Source organism: Eurosta solidaginis, chromosome 1, assembly GCF_040869045.1.
Source record: "Eurosta solidaginis isolate ZX-2024a chromosome 1, ASM4086904v1, whole genome shotgun sequence".
In the NCBI taxonomy this organism is placed as follows: Eukaryota; Metazoa; Arthropoda; class Insecta; order Diptera; family Tephritidae; genus Eurosta; species Eurosta solidaginis.
In genome coordinates, this window is record NC_090319.1 from 370,048,951 (window position 1) to 370,069,648 (window position 20,698).

Genomic DNA, 20,698 nt, shown 5'->3' on the forward strand with positions numbered 1-20,698 from the left:
AGTAAAAAAAAAATTAAGGTTTTCCGGGTTTATATTTTTAGCAATATCTCCAAACCCGGACCTCGGGTATTAAAACTTTTTTACCTAAACATACTTCGTTCACAGATCTATACGTTTTTAAAGTTTCAAAAGAATCGGTAGAAAGGTGTTAAAATAAATGTGTTGCACACTTTGCAGTAAAAAATATTTGGCGGTTATTCGGTTTTATATTTTTACCGATATCTACAAAACCGGGTCTCGTGTATCAAAAAACTTTTACATAGCTAACAGCTGCATATATCTCCATATTTTGTCAAAATTACGATATAATCGGTACAGAAGTGTTGAAATAAATGTATATTTAACATTGCGACCTCAATTTATATATATTTTGCTCGATCTTTTGACTATATCTTTTTGAGGCATTATGTAAAACGAGTACCGGCGATGCACTATAACTCCAATTTACCCACAATGTTCCTAACAAAAAGATATTTGCGTGATACCATGTTACAAAAAAAAAATTTGTTTCTCCAAAAAAATCAAAGTTTGGCGGATTTCCCCATATACATTTTTATCTTCACACTAAAATTAGTTTAACAAAATATTTTACTCTTTCTTTTAAGCTATGCTTAGGTATTAACAATTTTTTCTCTTAAATTAATATAAATTATATTTTGTTATATGTATGTATGTATATAAATACATAGGTGTTTCATACAAAATTGGCAGTGCATTTGTTATTTTTATATTTTTATACATAAATTATTATCAAGTTAAGTGAGGGAATGTTGCTGCTATTAGACATGTGCATAGCGAAGTTCTAACATTTAAGTGCAAGCGGATCTTAAGACTCGTTGTGAATTTTATTGGGGTTTCATCAGCCATTTTATTCGTTTTTATTCAACTGCAGGATATATTCATACAAATGGCTTGGCACTACGGCTACGCATCTCACGAAGGTTTGCTTAGAAGCGTCCAACGAAGGGTAGATTTTGTGATTGTAGTGGTGGTGCAAAATTGTTGAAGCCACGATTTAGTGCTAAAACGTTACCGATTAGTTTTAATTCTTCAAAATTTGTATAATGAAATTTATCTTTAAGGCTTAAACTACGGGGTTTATTATGTGCGTGTCTAATGTTAAGTGAACTAGAAGTAGTAGTACTATTAGTACTAGAAGTGATTATTAAATTAGCTTGGTTGTTGCTATTCTTTACGCTACTACTACTTCCGGTACTAATATTACTACTACTTAAGGTAATACTGCTATTACTGCTACGGTTTGTATTATTAATACTAAAAAAAAAAATTACTACCTACGTTATTATGAAATTTACCTGCAGTTTGTGGCAGCTGTTGTTGTTGTTGTTGATAAAATTGCGCATTTTGCTGCAGCTGACTACTTATTTGTGGCTCTAAATGTTGCCGATAGAAATTTTGATTTTCTAAAATTTGTTGTTGTTGCTGCTGTTGGCTTAATATTGATGCGGGTATAATGGATTGTACAGAGGGAAATACTGAAACTGATTGCTTTTGGCCGAAATTAGATGTGCCCACCTCTTGGCGGAATAAACGCGAACGTTGCTGTTGTTGTTGTTGTAAAGTTTGCTGCTGTTGTTGTTGTTGTTGCTCTTGCAATGCTTGAGTTAAAAAAGTTGGCACCAAAGGCGATTGTTGTTGTCTTGCTTGTTGCTGTTGCGCTTGCTGCTGTTGTTGTTGCGTTTGCTGCTGCTGATGATTTTGTTGGAACTGTTGATGTTGATGATGCAGCGGCAACGCCTGAAACAATGACACCTCAAACGGTGGCTGCTGTAACGTTGAAAAAGTGGGTGTGTATTTAAATTGATTAGATGCCTGTATTTGCACTGATGTGCCACCATTTGTTGTTGCTTGTGACTGCGTTGGGTTCGCCTTGTGACTTTGAAGATTTTGTACATTTTGAAAAACGTTTTGTACAGGATTATTTAATGGCAATTGTTGTTGCGTCACTGGTAATATATTTGGCGTGTAATTGCTGCTACTGCCGCTAAGTGCGAATTTATTTGTATTATCATGTAACGGTAATTGTTGTTCGGCAGGGAAAGTGTTGAAAAATGTTGTTGTACTTTGTGTGACCGTATTGGGTATGAATTCCATGGAGGGACGTATGGTGAAGCTAACAGCTTGTGATTGTTGTTGTTGTACGTTATGGTGTTGTTGTTGCGGTTGCTGCAACTGTTGTTGTTGTTGTTGTTGTATGGGTTGCACAAATGTTTGTGTTGTCGTTGTCACTGGTAGCGTGGGTGCTGTTGGGTTCGGCAAATTATTCAAGCGTGTTTGCTCTTCAAGCAATTTTAGTTGTCGCAAAATCAATTCTTGTTGTTGTTGTGCTTGTAGTTTAAGCTGATAGATTTGCTGTTCAAGTTGACGCTGTCTTTCGATTAGGTTATTGTTAACACCACCATTGTTGGGGGCTTCGTTGACGGTAGGAGCTTTAGGCTTCTGCAAAATATATAATCAAAGCGAAATAAATTTTGAAATGAAAACATCTCAAAAGGGGACAACTAACACTACCCACTTTCCTGGAAAAGATAAAAACTACAGAAAGTGTTTTAACTGCTTTCATGCGAGAGAACTCGAGCATGAGGTGATCAAATAACCAGGAGTGTTTAATAAAAGGTACCAGTCCATGAAGATCCTTGATTGTCTTATTTAAGATTTGGAGCAATTTATGTTAAGATAAAGGTCCGTACCATAAACTGATAGTTGGCAGGGATAAGAGGGATTCAAACATGCTATCAGCATACCGACCATATGCATGCTTGATGCAACCTGGAACGTTTTGAACTGCTCTAAAACAGAGGTGCCCTCGACAGCTTAGTAGGGCAACAGAAACTATTCGGTATTCACCTACGCCGGTGGTATGACAGCAGCGACTAATAACCCAACTTAATTCAAAAACACTGTGGCAATTTTCTGTCAAAAATGTGTCTCGCACATATTTACAAATTATATGAGAGCAACCGAAATTGAATTTACTGGATAAAACGTTAACTCGGTCTCCAATTTTTGTTCTGCGTGACATTTCGGTTTGACGTTTATACACATGTTTTACATCAGAGGTCACATGGTCAATTCCATGTAACTTATTTTTTTATTTCGATGAACGTACGTCAAAATCGTACTTAGCCTGAAGATGAAATGTCAAATCATATTAAAAAAGTATCAATCAGCCAATTTCCTGCCGTCACCTGCATGGGTCCGCCATGGCAATTATTATTATTCTCTTTCGTGTTGTGATCGCCAAACAAGCATAGCACCAAAAACGAAAGAGGCTATACAAACGCTCATAAACATAAAGTTTTAATTGCTTAATGTAAGCAATGTATTTTTTCTATTTCTTTTTTGTTAGATTCAAGCTATAAAATACTTTTTTAAAGCATCTTTACGAGTTGTTTTCTAAGTGTTAGCAAACATGCATGTATACGTCTTGCCTCGTCGCTCGTTAATCAACGACTAAACCTTTATAGATAAAACAAGTATGATATTCTATCAGTCAACTGCCTGACAGTATGTCGGAGATGGCTACTTTTTAGCGTTTTGGCACCGTTTTGACAGGATGTTCAATAGGACGGCGCACACGTTCCCGTATCTTCAGCGGATGACGGAAAGAGACACAGAATGAGACCACGATAGCCAATTAATAATCAGGTAATCTGTTATACTTGTAATTTTGACGACGTCTATGCAGAAGTTGTCACACTTGTCTTATCCACAATGGACTAAACTACTACCACAATGATTATATTACTCCATAGTTAAAATTACAGTCATAGTTAAAATTTTGATGTTCAAAATTATGTTTGAAGTCAGTTGAAAATATTTGAGAATTATTTCCAATATGTATGGGACAAATCGCGGATAATTTCATGCTTTTTTTTCAAAATTTGTATTAGATTATCTATGAATAATTTTAAGATCGCCCTCTGGAATACTTATGGACCATTATTGGTTCATTTCGAGATAAACTCTGAATCACTTAGACATTGTATTCGTGATATATTCCGGGATTTCTTCAGCTTAATATGGGATTGCTTTTGAAGGTAGTTTTGATATCATTTCAGAATTATCCTAGATTATTTCGGGATTGGATTTGAGTTCATATCGGAAGCATCTCCAAATATTCGGTTTTATTTCTGGGACCACTTCAGAATTGTCTGCAAATCATTTTCGCAATATTTAAGTAGTAAACCCGGGATTAATTCAGAGCAATTTCAAAATAGTCTTTGAAGTCAATTGGAAAACATTTGTGAATCATTTCGAACGATTTATGGAACAAGGCGCATACAGTTTGGTATCTATTTTCGAAATTTATGCTATACGTTCTCCTAATTATTTCGATATCGTTTTTTGGAAAGCTTCGGGAGCATTTTGTGTTCATTTCTAAGCTAACGCCAATTCATTTGGGCATTTTTTTCGCTAAAAATTCTGGGCTATATCAGAATTATTTCATGCTTGCTTCCGGGTGTACTCTTGAGTTCATTCCAGAATTACCCCAGATGATTTTGAAATCGAGTTTAGGGTGATTTCGTTACTGTTTCCAAAGTATTCCCTTAGAAATCACTTCAGATGATCTGCAAATCGTTTTTGCTGGGAGAACTGTTTCAAGATAATTTGGGATATGGGATGATTTAAATATGCTCTTGCTTTCCGGTCTATTTTGGGTTTCCTTGAAATTTGTGATAACTCAAATTTTTTTCCATGAAATTTTTGTTATTAATTTTTCTCAGTGCGGGCGGAACCAACATTTCAGAGAGAAATAATATTCGCAGTCGTAAGCATAAGAGTCCGCGGTGGTATTGTGGTAGCGTACACCGCCTACCACACCGAAGATCCTGGGTTCAGACCCCAGGCAAGGCAACATCAAAAATTTATAAACAAGTTTTTTAATTGGAAAATTACAGTGATTTGTCAAGCACTCGGACTGTATTTCTGCCATGAAAAGCTTTTCAGTGAAAACTCATTTGCCCGGCATATGCTGTTTGGCGTCGGCGTAAAACATGCAGGAAAAGTTAAAAGTAATACAATGCAAATTTGAAGAGAAGCTCGGCCTAAAATCTTTTCGAAGATAATCGCGCCTTGCATTTATTATTTATTTAAGCATAAGTCACAATATATTCAATGTGATTACAAAGCGAGAGACAAAATTCTTGATTATGCAGTCGAAAGCTATTACTTCATTCAATTTTCTAACATATTCAAGAAGCGTTTTGAATTTATCTCACTGGAAAAATGCAAAACGCATGCAATTGTCATCGATATTTTCTAACGGAAGTCCAAGGAAACTTGTTGTTCCAAAACGGCTGGAGCACATTGCAACTGAAAAGTAGTTAGTGTAATATGTGGAGACGTTGCAAGCAGGACATACATTGGGTACGTCAGAGTTGATTCTGGATAGCAAGAGTTTAACCATCTACCTTATCCAGATCGAAGCTGAGCTAGAGTGACGTGTGTCCCTCAACTGAGAATTCAGGCTATTTGCCTTCGGTAACGGGGTTAACCGGGCAATTTTTGGCATTGTAAGCCGACGACCTTTTTGTGAATATCTCTGAGGGCATTTTCATGCTCGTTCTCTTCATGCGGCTGACCTCTTAAGTGCTGGATTTTTTCGCAGTGCTTAGAAGATGACTGCTTAAGTCCCTGAGAGGCGCGGCCTTCTCAATCAGATATCTTTTGGGAAACCCAGGTTTCTGGATGTTCAGAAAAACGTACTCGTTTTCCATAATTTACTAGGAAGATTCGCTGATCGCGTGAATTTCGTAGTCACATTATTGAATTATATATTATTATAGAGTTTTGAAATTCATACTGCCGATGTTTTTGTTCAAATTGGATTTCCACTGACACAACAAAAAAAAAAAAAAACAAATTGATTCTCTAACTCTAACAAACATACCGTAATAAAGTTTTCAGTTGATGCGCTGTTGGTGAAAGCCGTTGTTGGCGCAACTAAATTGTTAATCGCTGGAGTTGGTTCTGTTAGACCAGCACTACTAAAAGCGGCTTGACTTTGAGGAGCACCATTTAACGAATTGCCTGATAAGACATTAAATTTGGATATGGTTGGACCTGATGATTGTTGCACATTTGTAGGCAAAAGTGGACGCTGTACTTTCGGTTGATCAACAATGGGTATAACATTCTTAGCTGCACCACGTTCATCCAAATCAACAGTGAATGCTGTTACCAAAGGTGCCGCCTGTATACGAATATCGTCTTTTTCTACCACCTCGATATTTTCACCATCCTCATTATGCGTAGGACGTGGCGTAGTAGTCGTTGTTGTTGTCGTAGTAGTGGGCGGACGGCGACGTGTTGTACGCGGACGTGCAGATGTCGTAGTTGTAGGTGTTGTGCTAGAGACAGCAGCTTTGGCGGCCAGCTCGTTCGTTTTACGTATCTCAAATTTTACTTCATCCGAATTTTCACCGGAAATCTCATTTAGACGTACCGAAGATTTCGAATCTAACAAATTACCAACAATGCGCGTTGATTGTCGATTACTTTCAAAAGTGCTCGATGCATGTGCAACAGTATCATCTGCGTTAGTGATTTGTGTTGGTCCTGGAATTACCCTTTTTATTGTTTTCTTCCAAATACGTGAACTATCAATGAATGACGCCAACGTTTGTTCTGGTGTACGTTTCTCATCGAACGTCGCTGTATAAAATTGTACAGTTGGATGTATATCAGCGGCATTTGTACTCTCTTCGAGTATTTCATCTTTGGTACTTGATGTAGTTGTATCGCTAATTGTGTTTATGCTGTTGGCTGTTGTTATTAAAATTGGCGCTAAAGTTGGCGCACTGAGGCTATTTTTTTGAGTTTCTGTGAGTGGTTCTTCGATATTGCTCAGCTCCGTAATTCCGTCGTCCTCATCTGCATCTTCGTAATCATCAGCTGCTGCTTCTTGCTCTAATTTGTCTATGGCACGTAACAAAGCTTGTCTCACCGATAAATCTAATTTTCCTATGGCGTCGCGAGGAATAATTTCATTTGTCTCTGTAAAATTTTCATCTTCACCGCCAACCGCTGGATTGACCATAATGGTGAGTGATAGCAATAAAAGGCAGGTTGCGAGTTTCTGAAAAACAGAACAGTAAGCGTAATGAGATAGTATTTGGGAATTGTGCTGTACAAAGAGTTTGAAATTTTTATATAATGAGGGAGCACCTGAGTTCGTATAGCGTGTAGTGTGCTTGACTTCTATGTATGTATAAGTTCATTTGTTCTAAACTCTCCAAATCTATTGAAAATTTATTTCTAAAAGCAATAACCTATCAACAGTCATAGATAAGTAATCTGAGAGTATTTCAGTCACAAAAAGTTTTTGCAAAATTTCGAATGCTTTAAAGTTTCAAAATTGATTCCAGAGTTTATTAAGCGAAAATCAGAAATTACCCTACGCGGAGGCTAACATGAGTATTATCTTTCATTTCTTGCTTTAAAACTCGAACGAACTGACCAAATATCAATGCTTCGAGTATGAAAATGGTGCTTGGTGACTATAATGTCGGGATAAACAGCGCAGTTAATTGTACTGTCCATATAAAATTTGAGTACCTGGTTGAAGTAGATAAAGAATTCATGTAGACTGAATGTCTCCATAGAAGAATTAATTTTCGAACCAAACGGACAACACACATTTAGATATCAGTACTTATGTCATTGAAAATATCTGTCCTGAGATCTGACAACTCTGCTGCCCCTAGTAGCTGGGACCTTGACCTCGCGAACGCAAGACATGAACACAGAGCGTGCTCAACCGTTTCTTCGGACAGCTCGCACTTTTTAAATCTGCTGTTACTGACGAGACCTAATCTATAAGCATGAGATGCCAGAAGGCAGTGCCCCGTAAGCCAACCAATCGTGAGCCTTAAGTCTTCTTTCTTTAGAGATATAATCAACTTTGTTAGGCTTACGTCAGGGGATTTTCCCACGATCTTGGAAATGTTGCAGCTCCTCGCTTCTGTACACGCTTTTCCTGCTTGACGGATCATATGCAAATCTTGCCTCATTTTGATTTCCCTGTGCTGCACTATCCTTTGTAAACTCATCTGCCTTTTTGTTACCTTATTTCACCTTATGACCAGGAAGCCAGTAAAGGTGTAGGCTGAGCAAAGTATCTTTTCTTATCTTCATGCTTTACAATAAACAATTAAAGTCTCTATCTTCATAGAGCAATACAGCCTAACTACTGAGCCGATTTCCAATTTACATGGAGGAAAATATGAAATCGCAATCATACCATATTCCATAAAGATATTTTTAAGATTGGCAGGCAGTTTCCCATAGAAACCGTCAGATTTACATGGCCAAATCGACTCAGCTCTTTATTCTGCTATTTTTCCTATTTTTTAGGGAATCTATCTACACGTCTTCTTTTTCAAAGCGCACCAAATTTGGTACTATACCATTTTTTGTTCATGAGAAGTATAAAAATCTATTTCTAATTCTTTCGTTATGCTCATTTAAACAACTTTTCCAAAATGTTCAATTACATAAACTTTTTTAAAACAAAATGACTATTTTGCATCCTTAATTTACAAACCTACAAACCGTAACATATATTTGCCGCAAAAGTGACTAGAGTGTAACCGACAAATAATTCAATTTGCTACAATCTGCGCATGCGCGCATTAACTTCAAACTTACATGCAAATAAAAACATTTGGTGGTAAAGTAGCGTTCACACCATTAAGCATTGTAAATCACTTGAATCGAAATCTGCAAAATCTTTAACACACATATGCATCTAGTTATGTGGAAACCATAGTATAAATATATGTTTATAGACAAAATTATGATGCAAATATCAGAGCAATTTAATCTTCATGGTTTGCAGGCAGTTTCACTGCTTCGAGCGCCATACGCTCACAGTTAGATATATTTCGTCGCTCGCTTGCCAGAAGCATGAATGTGCCAAAATGAAAATGTTGGGAAATCGAGTTCCAAAGTTTATTGCTCTCTTAAAATTAGAAGTATTAGAGCATCACTTGGGAAAACATTCCTGGCTGTGACTCATGGAAATTAAGTAATTGAAAAAAGTTACACATTAAATTAAATTTCATATACATTAATGTGTTTTTATGTAAGATATTATTGCAAACTTAGAACTAGTTCTTATTTTCGGAATCAGAATCTTCTCATATGTTGGGTTCGGGTAGAGCATCACGAACCTTACTGTTGCCCTTTAGATTTTTATAAAAAGAATGATATTCTTTTAGTATAACCAGTTTTTCGCACTTGCCTTCAATTAAACAAAGAAGACCTTTTTTCGGATATCGTTGTTATAGCACAGTAATTATCAGCAAAGTAGTACCGAACACCATTTTTTTAATTATTATATAAATAATTAAATATTTGAAATAATTAAAATTATTAGTAAATATGACTACGAATGTGTGCTATTCTTACTTTTTTCAAACGCCATGTCAACGAATTTGTCATACAAACAGGAACAGCATTACTTTGTTGCCAGCCAGAAACATAAATGTGCCACATTCATTTTTCTGGCCCAACTTTATGTGATTAAATTATATCTACATTCATGATAACGGCATTGCAAATTATTGGGGTTTCTCTGTAAGGTAGAAAGCTGTAGATTTTAGTAGAACCTAAAGACTCGAAAGGGTAATCCAACGAAGCTCAGAAAATTTGCACATTCATGCTTCTGGCTAGCGAGCGACGATTTCTTATAGCAGATTACTAATGTGCTTAGCAATGTATGATATATTACAAAAAGTGCCCTCTGTTGGTATACCTTTCACAATATTACTGGTTGGTTTTTCAAACATTCTCAGTATTTAAAGGCGAAAAGGTAAAGCCATCAAAAAATATACTGAAATTTTCAGAGAAACCATCTGTTCGAATGTCCGTTTTTAGATCCGCTGTTTAAGCGCAAAATAGTAGATATAATAGCGTAGCCGCTGTGGTATCATGGTAGCATCACACCAAAGACCCTGGGCAAAGCAAAATGAAAGAAAAAACATTGAAAGCAGTTTTTTCAAATTCGTCAGTAGTTGCGCAAACACTCCGAATATTCTTCTGCCATGAAAAGTTTTTAGTGAAGATTCATCTGCTTTGCAGCTACCATTCGGACTCGCCGTAGAAAATATAGGATCCGTCCCGCGTATTTGCAGGAGAAATAGTGTCAATTATTTATTTTAGATTCTTATTTTGTGAGATATCTTAACAAAATCTACGCAATTGTAGTTTCTATTGATCATATGCTAAACTGATAGAATCGGAGAACAAAACCAATTATTCAGATAAGTTGATTCGTATTCGTATATTCGAAAAGCTTAAGGATATTTTCAAAAGGGATTTCAGCATTACTTTATGGTCTTCTTGGGGATTCATATACGATCTTTTAAAAATGTTGTTTGTAAGATTAGAAGATCAATTGGGGATCTTTTTGGATTAATTTTGCACTCGTTTGTAAGGTTTTTACAACGACTAAGAAAATTTTTTCACTTTTTCGCAACCTTTTCGTAATGCTGCAAGTACTACTTTGCAATGGTCCGGATATCTGGCAGGTCATTTCGGATCCACTTGGACATGACTTCAGAACTGTTTTCGATATTATGTCAGAACTATTTCTGAATTTTTACGAAATCGCTTCGGAGCTGCTTTGGGGCTTTTTTTGAATAATTTCTGAAATATTTTAGGGCCATTTCGGTATGATTTCGGTACTTTTTTCGAATCAGTTTGTTACGGTTAACAACCAACATCGACGAGTTATTTCTTTGTTATCGCTAAAGAGTGTTTCTCGGATTACCGGTCTTCTTCTGAAATTGTTGTGGCTACAAAGAATTTCGATACCATTTTGAAAAGTTAATTTTCGTCAGCCTGAATATGAACAAACAGTAATGTTGAAAATATACAGCAGCGAACATAGCGCAAAAATGCAAAATAAACTCAAAAATTTTTTCGAAAAAATAAGAAGATTCTAGAAAATTTTACAAAAATTTCGAACTATTTAGTTAAAATTTTCTAAAATCCTTTCAGTAGGCAGTTTTTTTAGCTCAATAAATTTAAGGTAAAAGGTACAACTTATGTTAGGTCTTTTGTAATTAATATTTATTGTTTTTCTCCCAAGGGTGTTTAAGATTTTTTTTTCATATAAAACACCCTTCGAAAAAATTTTTTAAAAATCAAAAAGAATCTTGATAGACCTATATCTTGTATTTGTTATACCAAGATCCATTGAGCTACAAAACAGCTTACTCAAAAAACTCAGCAAACCTTAAAGAAAAAGTTCGAATTTTCGTAAAATTTTCGAATTTTTTCGAATTTTGATAAAAATTGCCGCTCGTGTTCGCTCCTTTACTAGATTGGAATTCGGTTTCGAATTTTTTGAACCCCTTTCACTTACATTAATCCCAAAGGGAACATGCATTTTTGAACCCGGAACACCCTGTATATACACACATATATGAATGTATAGCTCATATAGACACAGTTATGAATAAGAAATTTGTAGATAGCAATTTTGTGGAATCGGCGTTGCCACCATTAGCTACAAGCTCTACAAACATCCATATAAAAATCAGTGTATTTTATCATTTATAGAGCAAACTTTACTGCTTTTTTCTTATTATTCGATTTGTAATTTGAAATTTGAGCGCACGTTTAGCTTCTGAAATAATATGCTTTGCACCACAAATTTCGTTTGTTTTTTTCCATGTTAATTTACCACAAATACTTGCCCTTAGTTGCCAAATAACTGTTGCAACATCAACAAAATAAAAACAAAAAGTATTGAATTACAGTAAAACATTCCGACGAGTTTTATTCAAATCATTACCAATTATCATTTAGCTGCTTTCCACTAAATTTTTTGCAATGCTGCACATTTGTTGGGTTTATTTATTTATTTTTTTTTAGACTTAATTTTACATATTTTTACACTTTGTATATACAAATCCACCTCAGTTACCTGTTTTATGTTCAGCGTTTAGCCAAATCCCAACCGTTGCGATCCGAAACGTACAACGCTGCAAAGTCACGTTCTTGGCACTTTGCACTGCCTCAGCGGTCGCATTTTGTTTTTGTTTCATACTCCTATAAATTACAACTCTAATTTGCTTTGTATGAATTTTTTGTTATGTAGTGCAATGAATTCGAATTTGTGTTCCATGCGAAATTTTTGTGTGCACTTTGTGCCGATTAGAGTTGGTTGATTTGACTAAAATGAAATCTACAACTTGCACGTTTTGTCTCTACGATCATCAGACGATTTTAAGTTAAAATATTTAACAAAGACGAATAACAATTTTAACAGTTGCCACTTTCGAATTGGGTATTTCGTTATTTTCTCACTAATTTTAAATCTGCTTTGCAGAAAAATAAAGTTATTTTCCTGTTTATTTTCATTTTCGAAAGTTTTGATTATGTTATTTTGATTTGAAAAATTTTGCTGCTGCTTTCATTCATATTAGTTAAAGCATCTGCAATAAAATTTATGGACATATTGATTTTCATAAAAGATACTTTGTTGTAGCGTTGCCGTGAAAGCATTTAATATTTTTTGCATAAATTTTTGTTCGATTGCTTGCACGAAAGTAGATTTGTATATTTAATTCATGTGAACTTTTACTGAGGAATTTATTTCGATAACCACCAATACCCGACAAGGTTAAGTTAGGTTAGGTGGTACCTGCACTGATAAGAAAGCTCACTTGGACAGCATGAAGGTCCGTTGTGATACCAATACAGTAATATAAAGGTGACGTAGATATAGCTACTTAGAGAATCGTTGGGTAGCAACGATAAAGTTCCGAATTATACCGATCTCAACCTTGGATAAATACTCGGGAGATCCAAGTGAGTCGCGAACGAAGTAGTTTCGCCTTATTCTGGCAAAAGCTGGGCAATCAAGCATAAAGTGATTTAACGATTCCACCTCATCATCCTCCATACAGCTGCAGCACGATGGAATTTCCAGTATATTAAGACGTACCGCATGAATACCCATGGGACAGTGCCCTGTCAAACCCCCAATGACCATTGATAGGTGAGCCTTAGTGAACCCAGTTATTTCGGCAGACCTCCTGCCATCCACTTTCGGCCAGAAAGATCTTACTATCCTGCAAGAGGTGGTGTCCGCCCAACGTTTGCTGAGCTGACTCGAAGTCCAGCTATGGAGGGAGTAAACCACAGGTTGCCAGCGAAATCCCGAAATCAGCCAACTTAAACTTGCGGCTTGCATTCAGCTCTTGACAAAATACTTCCCCCCCCCCCCCACCCCACCCACTCTCCTCCAACCTTTCCGTCCAAATTTGACCCATCCGTTAATAAGTTAACCGGTCATCTGTCGCAGATGAACCCTCTTCCCCACTCCTTTCTCGGGGGAATGATTGGGGTGAAGGTTGTATAGGGAGCAGTTATCGGCATACAATAGTCCGTCCTGCCGGGGATAAAGGCGATCATAGTAAGAAGGCGAGAGTGTCCGAAGTTAGAAAGCCCATAGCCCATATCACAAAGCCTGACCAACGACCGGGCCGCGGCCGGCTTTCCCCCTTTGGATTTATTTTCAGCATGACATTCAGTGCCAACATAGCTGTTTTTCTGAGAGCACCACTGATACCGATCAACGCCGTCCGTTGCACTGACACTAACATTTTGGAGGTGCTCGCTGTGACCAGCACCCCATAGAGCAGAATACTCGGCAAAATAAGCGAAAATTGATCCCCCTTTTCGGGATGCAGATCCGGTATGTTCCGGTAACAAGCACCATTAAAGTACTAGCCCGACCATCTCGGTAATGATTTGGTATAACCACGTGAAACCTTCCAGACCATACCGCCCTCCCACCCCCTAGATCCATGAGGATCTTGGGGTCGCCAGAGCTTCACCTGTTAAAGAAACAGGATCAGCCAAGTGTAGGTAAGGTTCGTAATTGGATAAGCTATATATTGCGCTGGCAACCCCTTGAAAGGGTTGCGCTACACAATCCCTTGAATCGATTTGGTATTTTAGTTGCCTCTTACGACAGGCATACCTACCGTGTTCTAACCCCCTAACCCGCTGGGTGGAAGAAATAGCAGGTCGTGATTGTGTCATACATTTCGTACGCTTCTTACAAAAATTCAGCTTAGAGGAAGGAGTTATTTTAAACAACGTCAAACGAATGGCAACCCTATGGACACATTTAGTTCAATTAAGAAAACATAGCTAGAATAAAAAATTTGCAGTTGATTACAATACCAATTTTTTTATTTATTGACTTATGTAAGCCTTTACTGTGTAAAATCATATTTGACCATTTAACTTTCTCATCTTCTTTTGTGTTGAAATGATTTGTGATGCATGTTGCAATGATGCATTTACCGTTTTTCGAAAACTTGCTGGTAAGCAAAACTTACAAAGTAAGCATTTAAAAGAGTTTATTATGAAATTTGTTAGATTGTGTGTGTCTGTTTTCTGCCTGTGTCTCTTTTCTAACTGTATATTTTTAAAAAAACATGAGACTATGACATGAAATAACTGTTCTACAAAGGGAATCTAGTGATCGATTTTGATGTAACTTTTTATTGATCTACAAATTTGAAACCCTACACCTAAATATGTATGTATATAGTTCAGAGCGCCTGTGCAATGCAAAGAAAACAAAAATAAAATTAACTTAAGTGGAAGTGGATTCAGTTAATTTAAAAATGTTTATGAAAGTTGGATTCTTTATCAATGAAGATTAAAAAAAAGCATTTAGTGCTTAGAACTTTGAAAACTTCAGGTAAAATTTCAAAACTCCCATGTATGCCAAATTATGTCTAATAAAAGTCATAACGAATTATTTTTGAGTTATTCAAGCTCATTATTTAACAGCAAATCAATGACGTGACTTTGATGTTAGTAAAAAGAACAAGTAAGGAAGGTTAAGTTCGGGTGTAACCGAACATTACATACTCAGTTGAGAGCTATGGAGACAACATAAGGGAAAATAACCATGTAGGAAAATGAACCGAGGGAAATCCTGGAATGTGTTTGTATGACACGTGTATCAAATAAAAGGCATTAAAGAGTATTTTATGAGGGAGTGAGCCATAGTTCTATAGGTGGACGCCATTTAGGGATATAGCCATAAAGGTGGATCAGGGTTGACTCTAGAATGAGTTTGTACGATATGGGTATCAAATGAAAGGTGTTAATGAGTATTTTAAAAGGGAGTAATCCTTAGTTCCATAGGTGGACGCCGTTTCGAGATATCGCCACAAAGGTGGGCCAGGGGTGACCCTAGAATTTGTTTGTACAATAAGTGCATCAAACGAATGGTGTTAATGAGTATTTTAAAAGGGAGTGGGCCTTAGTTCTATAGGTGGATGCCGTTTCGAAATATCGCCATAAAAGTGGACCAGGGGTGACTCTAGAATGCGTTTGTACGATATGGGTATCAAATGAAAGGTGTTAATGAGTATTTTAAAAGGGAGTAATCCTTAGTTCCATAGGTGGACGCCGTTTCGAGATATCGCTATAAAGGTGGACCAGGGGTGACTCTAGAATGCGTTTGTACGATATGGGTATCAAATGAAAGGTGTTAATGAGTATTTTAAAAGGGAGTAATTATTAGTTCCATAGGTGGACGCCGTTTCGAGATATTGCCATAAAGGTGGACCAGGGGAGACCTTAGAATTTGTTTGTACAATATGGGTATCAAAAGAAAGGTGTTAATGAGTATTTTAAAAGGGAGTAATCCTTAGTTCCATAGGTGGACGTCGTTTCGAGATATCGCCATAAAGGTGGACCAGGGGTGACCCTAGAATTTGTTTGTACAATATGGGCATCCAACGAAAGGTGTTAATGAGTATTTTAAAAGGAATTGGGCCTTAGTTCTATAGGTGGACGCCGTTTCGAAATATCGCCATGAAGGTGGAGCAGAGGTGACCCTAGAATTTGTTTGTACAATATGGGTATCAAAAGAAAGGTGTTAATGATTATTTTAAAAGGGAGTAATCCTTAGTTCTATAGGTGGACGCCTTTTCGAGATATCGCCATAAAGATGGACCAGGGCTGACTCTAGAATGAGTTTGTATGATATGGGTATCAAATTAAAGGCATTAATGAGAGTTTTAAAAGGGAGTGGTGGTAGTTGTATATGTGAAGGTGTTTTCCAGATATCGACCAAAATGTGGACCAGGGTGACCAAGAACATCATCTATTGGATACCGCTAATTTATTTATATATGTAATACCTGCCAAGATTTTAAGCGTTTTTTATTTCGCCCTGCAGAACTTTTTCATTTTCTTCTACTTAATATGGTAGGTGTCACAACCGTTTTATAAAGTTTTTTCTAAAGTTATATTTCGCGTCAATAAAACAATCCAATTACCTTACCATGTTTCATCCCTTTTTTGTATTTGGTATAGAATTATGGCATTTTTTTCATTTTTCGTAATTTTCGATATCGAAAAAGTGGGCGTGGTCATAGTCGGATTTCGTTCATTTTTCATACCAAGATAAAGTGAGCTCAAGTAAGCACGTGAACTAAGTTCATTAAAGATATGTCGATTTTTGCCCAAGTTATCGTGTTAACGGCCATGCGGAAGGACTGACGGACGACTGTGTATAAAAACTGGGCGTGGCATCAACCGATTTCGCCCATTTTCACAGAAAACAGTTAACGTCATAAAATATACGCCCCTACCAAATTTCAAAAGGATTGGTTAATTTTTGTTCGACTTATGGCGTTAAAAGTATCCTAGACAAATTAAATAAAAAAGGGCGGGCCACGCCCATTTTGAAATTTTCTTTTATTTTTGTATTTGGTTGCACAATATCATTACTGGAGTTGAATGTTGACATAATTTACTTATATACTGTAAAGATATTACATTTTTTGTTAAAATTTTACTTTAAAAAAAATTTTTTTTTAAAAGTGGGCGTGGTCCTTCCCCGATTTTGCTAATTTTTATTAAGCGTACATATAGTAATAGGAGTAACATTCCTGCGAAATTTCATCATGATATCTTCAACGACTGCCAAATTACAGCTTGCAAAACTTTTAAATTACCTTCTTTTAAAAGTGGGCGGTGCCACGCCCATTGTCCAAAATTTTACTAATTTTCTATTCTGCGTCATAAGTTCAACTTATCTACCAAGCTTCGTCGCTTTATCTGTCTTTTGTAATGAATTATCGCACTTTTTCGGTTTTTCGAAATTTTCGATATCGAAAAAGTGAGCGTGGTTGTAGTCCGATATCGTTCATTTTAAATAGCGATCTGAGATGAGTTCTCAGGAACCTAGATACCAAATTTCATCAAGATACCTCAAAATTTACTCAAGTTATCGTGTTAACGGACGGACGGACGGACATGGCTCAATAAAATTTTTTTTCGATCCTGATTATTTTGATATATGGAAGTCTATCTATTTCGATTCCTTTATATATGTACAACCAACCGTTATCCAATCAAACTTAATATAATCTGTGAGCTCTGCTCAACTGAGTATAAAAACTGTGTGCTCATGCTCGCCTATTCAGCTTGTGGCGGTGATGTGGTGGTGCGCATGGCGTGCTGTCTTGCGGCAAGAGATGAGCCAATGCACACACGCTAACAGTTTGCGACGTATAATTCGGCGGCGCTTATGCCAATATGAAATAACGAAATTAGCATGTCTAACATTTTTTCGCATTTTTCGTTTTTGTTATCGATTTTAAAATATTTCCTTATAAATATTTCAAAGAGGTAACTTACTTTAGAAACCAACAATTTATCACTTTTATTTTGCGATTACAGAGCTTAGTATCTCACACGAAAGCAGGTAATGTAAAATTAATAAAAAGCAAAGAAACTTATATGTAACTAAATTTAGTCTGATTAATTGTTAAATTTGTAGACTAATAAATAAATAAATAAATGAAACTTTTTCGGAAAAAAGTTTGACAAAACACGTTAACAATTTGGCACGAGTTTCGCATATGAAAAGCTTCTCAGTTGTGCCACCTAAAGCCAAAGGCCATAGGGTCAATTCACCCTAAGACCACTTCAAGTGATCAATTGGACTTGTGACCACTTTATGAAAATTAATAAATGTGAATATGTGACCAACAAGTAATCTTTCGTTTGACATTATGACCGTTTCTGGAAAAAGATCGTAATCGCATTTTTATTGTGTCCATGCCAGCTCAAAAAGAAAAAAAGGGTGTGTACAAAGTACACGTGATTCTCGATGTGTAAGCATAATGGTAAAGGTATGGAAAACTAAAGTCTTATAACTCAAACAGGAGTTGAAGTTAAACACAACTGATGCAACTTTACCAGAAACAAATAGCCTCGAGCTTTTCACTAAGAGCTTCGACGGCTTCTTAACTGTAAAAATCGATAGGGACAAATTATTATTTGACTACGGAGGGCAGATTATTATCATGGGTTTATCGGTTTGTTGTACAGGTATGTTATCGATTTTATAATAAAGACTAGCAAACCTACGACTGGTCGATATCAAATCGAAAGCACTTCAACAGAAATCGATAATTTTTTGATAACAAATCAATAAATTTGACAACACGCCGATAATTCATTCGTAACTCTCTGCAAAACAATATTTAACTATTTCATAGGTTATCGATAACTTATCGAAAATCATAATCGTAACTTCTCGTTAATAGATTGACATATTTTCGATAGCTTTTGTATAACAAATCGAGGGTTTGAGCTCACTATTCACTTACGGGTCCAAAGTGGACTGCGGTCTTGGTGCACGGGTCTTCTTTGAACAGTTAGAGGTCCCTGTCACAATACCTCTTGCAAATGCAGCTAGTATCTTTCAAGCAGAGCTGCTAGGAATAGAGAAGTTATGTTGCTTTCTATTGCAGAACTCTGTAAACGGTCGAGAGATATGCATATTTTCATATAGCCAATCAGCGTCCATGGCGTTGGACTCATCACTTACGTCCGCTAAGGCCATCGGTAACTGTAAGAAGATGCAGCGCAATGCAGCTACTCAGCGAACATTACTCTTACATGTGTATCAGGTCACAGGAATATAGACGACAACGAAAAAGCGGACGAACTCCTAAGTGCATCGTTAGACATCATTGAGGAAGTCACGGAATATCGACCGTTTACATCAATGCAAATGTGACATTCTTACTCATTTCAATTTCAGGTACTGAACTCTGGGCGGTGAGGTTTATAGTTGGGCTTGTAGCAGTGCAATATAAGTGAGGTATCAAAGTGTTCCATAAATGACATCAACATGTTTATTGAACTAACCAATGGTTCGAGTAAATATTCATGTATACTAATTGTTTCCAGGCGAAAGTGCATCAAATAGACGCCGAGAGCGTTAATTTTGCTCAGTCAGGCCGGCCAGCTGCACATCTATCAACCAAGCAACACTTACGCTTTCATTCTTTATACCCTCATACCCTGAGCAAAGATATTTTCACACCAAATATATAACGGTAACAGATACATGCTATACATACATCATTTGTTAACTATTTGACTTCTCATATATGAAAACCTTAATATCTAATTTCTAGTTGAGCAGGATATCGCTACAAGGCAGATGCGCACAATCGTTAGAACTTACTAAAAACTCAAAAAGTTGTATGCCATAATATTTCATTATAGCAATAGCAAAATTTACATTAAAAACAAGTAAGAAAGGCTAAGTTCGGGTGTAACCGAACATTACATACTCAGCTGAGAGCTTTGGAGGCAAAATAAGGGAAAATCACCATTTAACAAAATTAACCTAGGGTAACCCTGGAATGTGTTTGTATGACATGGGTTTCAAATGAAAGGTATTAAAGAGTATTTTAAAAGGGAGTGGGCCATAGTTCTATAGGTGGACGCCATTTGAGGATATCGCCATAAAGGTGGATCAGGGGTGACTCTAGAATATGTGTTGTACGATATGGGTATCATGGGAGTAGGCCTTAGTGCTATAGGTGGACGCCTTTTCGATAAAGGTGGACCAGGGGTGACTCTAGAATATGGGTATCAAAGTAAAGGTATTAATGAGGGTTTTAAAAGGGAGTGGCCCTTGGTTGTTTATGTGAAGGCGTTTTCGAGATATCAACCAAAATGTGGACCAAGGTGACCTAGAACATCATCTGTCGGGTACCGCTAATTTATTTATATATGCAATACCACGAACAGTATTCCTGCCAATACTCCAAGGGCATTTAATTTCGCCCTGCAAAACTTTTGCCATTTTCTTCTACTTAATATGGTAAGCGCCACACCCATTTTACAAAGTTTTTTCTAAAGTTATATTTTGCGTCAATAAACCAATCCAATTTCCATGTATCATCTCTTTTTTCATATTTGGTATAGAATTATGGCATTCTTTTTTCATTTTTCGTAATTTTCGATATCGAAAAAGTGGGCGTGGTCATAGTCGGATTTCTGCCTTTTTTTAGGCCAAGATAAAGTGAGTTCAGGTAAGTACGTGAACTAAGTTTAGTAATGATATGTCAATTTTTGCTCAAGTTATCGTGTTAACGGCCGAGCGGAAGGACAGACGGACGACAGTGTATAAAAACTGGGCGTGGCTTCAACAGATTTCGCCCATTTTCAAAGAAAACAGTTATCGTCATAGAATCTATGTTCCTACCAAATTTTACAAGGACTGGTAAATTATTGTTCGACTTATGGCATTAAAAGTATTCCATACGAATTAAATGAAAAACGGCGGAGTTACGCCCGTTTTGAAATTTTCGTTTAT

At 36.6% G+C, this 20,698-nt stretch overlaps 2 protein-coding genes across 2 annotated transcripts in view; one reads left to right on the plus strand and one right to left on the minus strand.

Annotated features, from left to right (window-relative positions):
• Positions 1 to 692: 692 nt before the first annotated feature.
• On the minus strand, positions 693 to 13,030 carry LOC137241246 (nuclear factor of activated T-cells 5). Its single transcript, XM_067768632.1, has 4 exons — positions 12,821 to 13,030; positions 5,915 to 7,150; positions 1,317 to 2,457; positions 693 to 1,021 (listed from the first exon to the last, which is right to left on the minus strand). Exons 1-4 carry the CDS (start codon positions 13,028 to 13,030, stop codon positions 948 to 950), a joined length of 2,661 nt encoding a protein of 886 aa, XP_067624733.1. The 3' UTR covers positions 693 to 947.
• A 1,130-nt stretch (positions 13,031 to 14,160) lies between these two features.
• Positions 14,161 to 20,698, plus strand: part of trp (transient receptor potential) — a 180,520-nt gene continuing 173,982 nt past the window's right edge. Inside the window, exon 1 of the mRNA XM_067762985.1 lies at positions 14,161 to 14,165. The gene's annotated coding sequence lies outside the window, so the exon portion shown is untranslated. The remainder of the gene's footprint in view (positions 14,166 to 20,698) is intronic.

Coding starts and splice junctions, on each gene's coding strand:
- LOC137241246 (XM_067768632.1), bottom strand. CDS start 13,030: ATGGTCATTGGGGGTTTGACAGGGCACTGTCCCATGGGTATTCATGCG. Junction 7,151..12,820: donor CTCCCGAGTATTTATCCAAG/GTTGAGATCGGT, acceptor CTCTTTGTACAG/CACAATTCCCAAATACTATC. Junction 1,022..1,316: donor ACAGCTGCCACAAACTGCAG/GTAAATTTCATA, acceptor GTAACGTTTTAG/CACTAAATCGTGGCTTCAAC.